This window comes from Pelophylax lessonae (genome assembly GCF_965119305.1).
Source record: "Pelophylax lessonae genome assembly, chromosome: 3".
Classification (NCBI taxonomy): domain Eukaryota; kingdom Metazoa; phylum Chordata; class Amphibia; order Anura; family Ranidae; genus Pelophylax; species Pelophylax lessonae.
In genome coordinates, this window is record NC_138770.1 from 505,705,973 (window position 1) to 505,715,025 (window position 9,053).

Below are 9,053 nucleotides of genomic sequence, written 5' to 3' on the forward strand. Positions count from 1 at the left end.
TCAGCACACTCTTGGGAAATGAAATGGTTAGGAGGGAGTGTGACCATTTTAAGAAACCTGAGGTTTTCTGTTTCAACATTGCTACCGTACACTTTTGTCTAAGTAAACACTTTCCGGGTTTTATCTCCACGCTTTAGAAAGACAAATTATCCTTTGCTGCACAGACATTACGCTCTTGTCTGAAACCTATCATATAAATCTCTCAAGCAGAAACCATGATTAGGTATTATGGAAACAGTAAATATTACCAATGTCTATCGAGTGCTGGAGTAACTCCAGGTTATATATGTATGATCCTATGGCTTCAAAGTGTGAAAGCTCATTTGAGAGCCAATGCATACACTTAAACCACTTCAAACAGGTAATATTCACCATAGACCTCAGTAAATCATGAATAGGTGTGCTCGTTACTAGACTGCTGCTTTCTGGGATCAAATCTTTGTACTAACTGCAAATGACACATTCTATAGTAAAAAGTGTTTGTGTACCTGTGCCGAATTAAACTTTTAAAAAGCCACAAAGGGAAAAACTTTTCAGCAAAGGTACTCCTAGACATGATAGAAAACAGCTCAATGTCTGTGCTGGGCAAAACTTCCTTGAGAGGAACATTGATTACCCTATTTTCCTTTTGATAAACTGTTTATGTTTAATCTACAGAAAGGGAAAGGTAATGCAAACACCCCCCCCCCCCCCACATGCTTTTCCTGCCCTTCTCCATAGTCTCCATAGTCTTAAAACAAATGAATTATTATAGGAAATATAGGAGATTGCTTGGGTGTTTGAAATACCAACAACAGAATCAGATGCCTAAAAGGTAAATGCCCCCGAGACACTGCACATTGAGATGTATGTTACGGCAATGTATAGGTGTGAATAGGCCCTGAAGTCTAATAAAAACAAAAAAAAGCATGTGCAAGTACCTGCAAGCATTACTGAGATCAATAAGGAATGCTCTGGCAAAGTGGGAAAAAAAGTTCAAAAAGCTGTCTACATCAGAGCATCCACATCTACATCCAAGTCATGAATATTATTGGCTCACCTGAATCCTTCATTGGGCAAAGAGCACACTGCATGCCCCATGCGTCCCCATATAAACAGCAGCATTCTGTGTAAGTAGTCTGCCTTCCAACCAAGGGCCGACTGCACACATAGTCTTCACTGAGGTCCTGCCAGCATACATCTTGGAATACATCTGTTTCTTCTGTAGGTTCTGTAAAAAAGTCAAATTGTGCATCATTACCTAAACATGAACCACTGAATAAATACAAAGGTGTGATAAAATGGCTCATGTCTTTATCAGTCCACTCCAACCATAAAAGTATGGTAGATTATCTTAATAAACAATACCCTAGTAAGCCGACATGTGTAGACCAGTGCCTAGGGTGAAGATAATTTAGAGGGACAGCATGTTACCATTTGATCTCACTATTCCTGCTTTTAGGGAAATAACATTGCATTGGAATAGGTAACAGTTATACAGGAATACATATATTTTCATTATATGTTGTATGAGGTATACTGATATGTGAGCCTTAAAGATCTAAAGTCACAGAGTGGTCTAAAGGGCAATAAAGTTTACATCAAGCCTACTTTTTAAAACCTGTCATAAAACAAATATTGCTATTGCTGAAAATGCTGGTTGCCTCACTGTCATGCTAACAAAATGACTTAAACATTTTCTGTTTCGCTTACCTAAATTGTTTACGGTTTGTGACTCACAAGTCTTAGCCTTAGCAATGACAATCTGCGTATTTGTGAAATGACAGGTGTACTTTAAAGGAAAGCTGTATGTTCAGTAAAAACAAACATTTTGCACCGAGAAGGCAGGAGTGGGTTACCTTCAGAACAATAATTCATTACTTTACTTTCTGAATGGCCTCCCTGTACAGCCAAGTCTTTGTGCTGTGTTCACAGCTTCTTCATGTCACAGCTCCTAAAAACAGACTCAGCTGTCGGCACAAACTAAGAACAAATAGGCAGGGTCTGCCTCAAGATAGATTCATTGAAATTAAGCCTTTGCTAGGGCGAAATGGCATTAAAGTTGTTCTAAAGCCTTAAGGATTTTTACCTTAATGCATTCTATGCATTAAGGTAAAAACCTTCTGCTGCAGATGATCCCCCCTCCCTCCAATACTTACCTGAGACCGATCGTGATCCAGTGCTGCGCATGAAAGCAGTGGCTCTCCTGACTCTGTTCCTCCTCACTGGGCAGATTGATAGAAGTGGGAGCCATTGGCTCCTGCTGCTGTCAATCAAATACTATGACTATGGAGTGGAGGCTTAGCTGAGCCTCGCTGTCTGTGTCAATTGACGCAGACTAATAGGCTCAGAATTAAGCCCGCATGAGTGCGCCCTTAGAAAGCAGCTTTCTATTGGGGAACTTGGTGGGGGGAGGAGTCAGGAGTGCCGGTGGGAGACCTGAGAAGAGGAGGATTGGGTCTACCCTGTGCAAAGTATGACGTGTTTATTATTTTAATAAGAAAAAAAAAAAAAGGAAACTTTAAAATCACTTAAAGGTTTTGCTTTGATTTCAGCCAACCCCTGCCTAATATGTGCCTAACATATACAATGTTTATTAAAACATTGACATATCTTTTCAATTAAATTAACAATTTTTAAAGGGAATGGCCCAGAAAGAAGAATGCCCGAAGTAGCAGTATCTGAACCAGTCATTTCTGAATATTAATTATCTCCAAATATTCATATAAATGATTAAAAAAAAAAAACACTCCACAGTCATCACAAAAAAAGTTTTATACATTTGGTGTATACCAACAGGTCATAAAATCATTCCAGCTATCACAGGCAAATGGTTTCCAATAATGATGACTCCTTAATGCCACAGGAACTGTTTCAGCTATTTGATCCTGCTGCTTCCTTTTTCATCTCCTGCATGAACATTTAGACTGTTTCTGTTTTTAATTACTGCTTCGAAGGAAGCTAATTAGGAGTAAGCTGAGAAGCTGAACTCCTTCTATCCATATTGAGCAAGTTAGGATGGTGGTGGATCCCCATCTCACAAGTGTGGTTGTAAAACCTGGGCACATTTTAACACTAATGTAAGGTGGCACATCTCCACTGACCACCACTATAAGTAGGCATTTTTTTATTTTCAATGAATATCAATGTAAGTGAACATTCTTCCTTCTACTAATCAAAAATGTAAGACATAATATTGGTGCCCCACAGACTGCCAAAAAAGGGGTAATGCAATACATATTACTCCTACAATCTATAGATTATTTTGCACATTATACACTACAGACAGCCTCACTTATTTCATATGCTACATATTCTTGTCCCCTGCACCCTAGATGCTACGTTATATCTTACATGCTACTAATTCTTCCATACTATATTCTTTGTATGTTACATGCCCATCACAGCTGCACCCACTAAATGTTGAGGCTACATAGTTGTAAGTAGTACATTACATAATCCTGTTTTCTGCACTCTTTACGCTGTGTTCTAAATAACATGTTACTGACCACTGCATGATATTTTCTATGATCCCCACTTTCTGATCTCCCCCATCGCAAAGCTTCTATTTAATTGCAGGTCATTGAGGCTGCAACACCTGATCGGGGACATAATATACAAACCCAATTCCAAAAAAGTTGGGATAATGTACAAATTGTGAATAAAAACAGAATGCAATGATGTGGAAGTTTCAATATTTTATTCAGAATACAACATGGATGACATATCAAATATTTAAACTGAGAAAATGTATAATTTTAAGTGAAAATAAGTTGATTTTAAATTTCATGGCATCAACACATCTCAAAAAAGTTGGAACAAGGCCATGTTTACCACTGTGTGGCATCCCCTCTTCTTTTTATAACAGTCTGCAAATTCTGGGGACTGAGGAGAAAAGTTGCTCAAGTTTAGGAATAGGAATGTTGTCACATTCTTGTCTAATACAGGCTTCTAGTTGCTCCGCTGTCTTAAGTCTTCTTTGTTGCATCTTCTTCTTTATGATGCACCAAATTTTTCTATGGGTGAAAGATCTGGACTGCAGGCTGGCCATTTCAGTACCCGGATCCTTCTTCTACACAGCCATTATGTTGTAATTGATGCAGTATGTGGTCTGGCATTGTCATGTTGGAAAATGCAAGGTCTTCCCTGAAAAAGACGGCGTCTGGATGGGAGCATATGTTGTTCTAGAACTTAAATATACCTTTCAGCATTGATGGTGCCTTTCCAGATGTGTAAGCTGCCCATGCCACACGCACTCATGCAACCCCATACCATCAGGGATGCAGGCTTCTGAACTGAGCGCTGATAACAACTTAGGTTGTCCTTGTCCTCTTTAGTCCAGATGACATGGCATCCCAGTTTTCCAAAAAGAACTTCAAATTTTGATTTGTCTGACCACAGAACAGTTTTCCACTTTGCCACAGTCCATTTTAAATGAGCCTTGGTCCAGAGAAAATGCCTGCGCTTCTGGATCATGTTTAGATATGGCTTCTTTTTTGTCCTATAGAGTTTTAGCTGGCTAAGGCGAATGGCACGCTTGATTGCGTTCACCGACAATATTTTCCGGAAGTATTCCTGAGCCCATGTTGGTATTTCCATTACACGAGCTTTCCTGTATGTGATGCAGTGCCGTCTAAGGGCCCGAAGATCACGGGCATCCAGTATGGTTTTCTAGCCTTGACCCTTACGTACAGAGATTTTGCACTGTAGATGATGATAACTTCAAACTCTTCACAATTTTTCTCTGAGAAACTCCTTTCTAATATTGCTCCACTATTTTTCGTCACAGCATTGGGGGAATTGGTGATCCTCTGCCCATCTTGACTTCTTAGAGACACTGCCACTCTGAGAGGCTCTTTTTATTTATACCCAATCATGTTACCAATTTACCTAAAAAGTTGCAAATTGGTCCTCCAGCTCTTTCCTATATGTACATTTAACTTTTCCGGGCTCCTATTGCTACCTGTCCCGACTTTTTTGGAATGTGTAGCTCTCATGAAATCCAAAATTAGCCAATATTTGGCATGCCATTTCAAAATGTCTCACTTTCAACATTTGATATGTTATATATATTATATTGTGAATAAAATATAAGTTTATAAGATTTGTAAATTAGTCCATTCCTTTTTTACTCATAATTTGTACAGTGTCCCAACTTTTTTGGAATTGGGTTTGTATACTATATACACACGCCCACTGTTAACTTCCATCCGAAAATGTTGGCTGTTGAGTTGTACTGATGCTTTCAATATTTTCTGTTTTACTTACAGAGAACAAGTATGCAGATCAAAAAGGTCAGCAAAATGTCAAAATTCTTCATTTGCCTACTTTTTTAATTCTGCAACCTAAGTTGTGCAGTAAGAGTATTGACAGCAACAAGCATTTTCTGAAGGAGCATTTCACAAACGCAGCCTCAGTTTTTCTCTTATAACAAATTACCTTTATGTTCCTAAAACACCAGATTAATGGCATCATTACAGTTTTTGGCAGTTGAACAACCCAAAGTACAACAGCTACATATCAATGAAAAATAGACAGCAATGTCATGTGTACTGAATGCAGTCTCAAGGTGTCATTTTAACTATTGGATGAGCAGCATCTTTTTGAGTTTACTTTGGTAATATATCGTGCTTTATGGCATCTTACAAAAACACAGCTGGGAAATGGCCACTTGCTTCTCTGTCCACAAAGTAGGCAGCCACAGGTTTGTTGCTATTCTTCTTTCAGAATAGTACTCAAGTTTTCCAGTAAAGGATGGCTACAGGTCACTCTGTACAATTTTTAGTAACTTACCAATTACATCCAGTGGTCTGATACACCTTTTTCCTGTAGCATCCAGAACCATCGGACGTGTGCAGAAACAGCTGTATGATCCATCCGTGTTGATACATTCACCATCAATGCAACTGCTTGGGTCATCACATTCATTGTTATCTACAGTAGATAGGAATCACACATGTATTAACAGTACAGATGTTATTTCCAATTTTTTGAGCTACTGTTATCTGAAATGGGAGTATTTCCCGGCAACTCATTTCCACTGGGCACAGTCAGCAGTAAATCAGTAGTAAAAAAAAAGTTGTGTAAAGTAGATGTATTTGAATGCTTAGTAATGAATTAGATCAGGCTATGATATATAATATCGTTTTAAAGAAGTGAACAAGCTATGGGATTCCTTTGTTGTGGCTTTAAAATTGACTTCTTGCTCTCTGATACTTTGCTAGGTTTAAGGCATTTTTTGCTTACCTAGCAAAACTCTCTCTAAGAGTTTCAGACAGATTAGCAAGTGGTCTACACTTGAAGACAGAAGAGGGTGATTTTATGAAGAACGTGTGGCGTTAGGTTACATGAATTAGCTGCATAATTACCCTTCACTAGAAAAGAATTCCAAAAAGGACCTACAAGTGAACTTTACTGGTGTAAGCAATTCGCCATAATTAACAAAATGGTTCATATTTCCAAGTCACTCTGATTTATGGAAATCCAAGAATATTTTACAAACAGCCATCATGTTCTTTGAAAAAATAATGTGCATAATCAACAGCTTTGTTTTAAAGAAAGAAAACAATATATATTGGTGACAATAAAAAAAATGCCTCATAATACTATTAACATAATTTATTCAGTGTTTTTCGTTAAAATCTCACAAAGCCCAGGCAGAAAGCAAGCTATATTTACTGATATATAACTGGCAATTTTAAGTGCTGTTAGAGGTAAGGTAGTAGATTTCTTCATGGCAAAAGAACTGTTAACTACAGCAACAACAAACCTGGTAGAATTTACCATAAACCTGAATACCAATAGGTGAACAAATCAAGGTAGAATACGGAATACTTAATATTTTCCTGCAAAAATAGTTCTATTTAGGATCCATGTCAAAGTTTACACCTTACGGGGGAGATTTACCAAAACTGGTGCTCACAGAATCTGGTGTAACCTTGCATAGTAACCAATCAGCATCTAACTTCAGCTTGTTCAATTAAACTTTGACAATAAAAACCTAGAAGCTGATTGATTACTATGCACAGCTTAACCATATCCTTTGGGCACCAGCTTTACTACATCTCCCCCTATGTGATTCCTATCCTAGCATCTCACAGTCTGATGAAGATCAAGTTTGAAGGATTTTGATGCAAAGGTCTGCAATCCATTCATGCAGAATTGAGCCCTTCACAGTTTCTAAAGAAAACTAACCATTCTGTTTTTTAGGCAAAGATTAGATGCCATTTAACTATCACATTCCTGTCATGACCACTGTTTAAAGGAAAACAATGCATTTTGCCCAGTTCCAATTACCCAGTAGCATTAATCTCTAACTCCTAACTAGAGCAAGCATATTGCATGATAGCTAGCCATTTAACCACTGGGGTTAATTGTGGTACAAGCCTCCAACGTTATGATTTGATAGCTGCTAAAAATGAATCTAACTTACCAAAACACTGAAGCTTCACAGGATCATAATATGTGCCTTGTTTGCAATAACACTCATAGCTTGACTCAGTGTTTAAGCAGAAGCCATTTTTGCATATTTCTTTTCCAAATAATATGCACTCATCAGCATCTGAAAGAGTCATATATACATTAAAAACAGGATAAATACATTGTGAAGTTTGATATCCTTATGCTAGAACTATTGACACAAATGAAAAAAAAATACAATAAAATAAACAATCTACAACAAAAAGCACCAGTCTAGATTCAAAATGAAAATAATAGAAATAGCCGTGACTCATTAAACACTGTGTATTAAAAAGATAGGTGCTGGTTGCAAATTATTGCAGATCTATGTGGAAACCACACTGCCTTGTCAAAACTATTCTGTGTAGTGTGGTCTCTAATCTAACAAAGTACCAATCTCAGGACAAACGCATCACTAAGATTAAAGACAGTTATGTCTTCTGGAGGTGAATAATTCCTCCTTCAGGGTGGATTTAAAATTAGTCATGCGAAGTTAAAGATCACAGAGCAGCTGCAAGACAAAGACAACTTACAGTCCCTTATAGACCAATTGCCTTCTATTGGTTACCACTAGGCATACTTCAGAACAGATCAGGCTTCATATGTGAAGACAAATTTGTATGACACATCTGTGTTTATATTGGTTCTTTCAGTTGAGTTTTATTACACATTCCAAAAAAACAAATGAATACATTACGTCTTCTTTACTGAAATTTGTATAAGCACTTTTTGCCGCCAGTACATTGGATATTACAGGACAACCTCCAAACAGGAAGGGAATGACACAAACAGTAAACTGTGTAACATGTCCGTGCTAGACGAATGTGTATAATTAAAAATAATAATACATATACTCTCGTAGGAATGGTGATACATAACCCAATTCCAGTCTGCATTTACGGTTTGCTTACATTGGCTGAAATTTCAACAACTGTCACTCTATGGCAGACTTTAAATGTACCAATGAGGAAGAAATATGTTGGACCACAGCAACATGTGTAGCGTAACAAATATTGTTGAGATTTCATGTATATTGATGGTGCCTGTAAAGAAGTGACTACATACTGAGTTGGATTCCATTCCTTTTTTGTTTAGTAGATGGCTTGCAATGATTGGGTGTAAATTAGGCCATGTACAGATTCCCTGAGGGTGGGGGCAGGGGACAAGTGCTTGTGACCATTGGAAGTAACTTATCACACAGAGATTTTACAAAATGTTGGAGAATTTCTCTATAGCGGGCACAAATTTTTGCTATATGAAAGAGTAAAAAGGGTGAACAGCCTCACTACACAAATTCAACCATATTGCATAAATGATGGTGGCAAATCCTGGTAAATAGAAGACTGGGCAGATGTTACACCACCATCATTCTGCTTTCTGTATGGACTGCCCTGCCTCTGTTGCTGAACCATTCCACTGTTAGTTGCAGGGTCTTGGGAGGGAGGATAAAAGACACAAATGAAGAAGGACTTGGTTCAGGTAATGAAGATCAAGGAAGTGTTTTGCTTGCTTTATTGTTTTTATTGTACACTAAAGTGTAGCTGGATATGGTACGTGTCTCTAATATCATACAGGAGCTTTTTAGGTGTACTTAAAGCATTAAACTATATTAAAGA

General features: G+C 37.8%; 1 protein-coding gene across 2 annotated transcripts in view; it reads right to left on the reverse strand.

Annotated features, from left to right (window-relative positions):
* LTBP1 (latent transforming growth factor beta binding protein 1) overlaps positions 1-9,053 on the reverse strand; it is a 513,632-nt gene that overhangs the window by 11,458 nt on the left and 493,121 nt on the right. For both annotated transcript variants that reach the window (XM_082249446.1, XM_082249447.1), the window contains 3 exons: positions 7,412-7,540; positions 5,773-5,913; positions 1,040-1,210 (listed from right to left, as the gene is read on the reverse strand). In XM_082249446.1, coding sequence (XP_082105572.1) covers positions 1,040-1,210; positions 5,773-5,913; positions 7,412-7,540 — 441 coding nt within the window. The remainder of the gene's footprint in view (positions 1-1,039; positions 1,211-5,772; positions 5,914-7,411; positions 7,541-9,053) is intronic.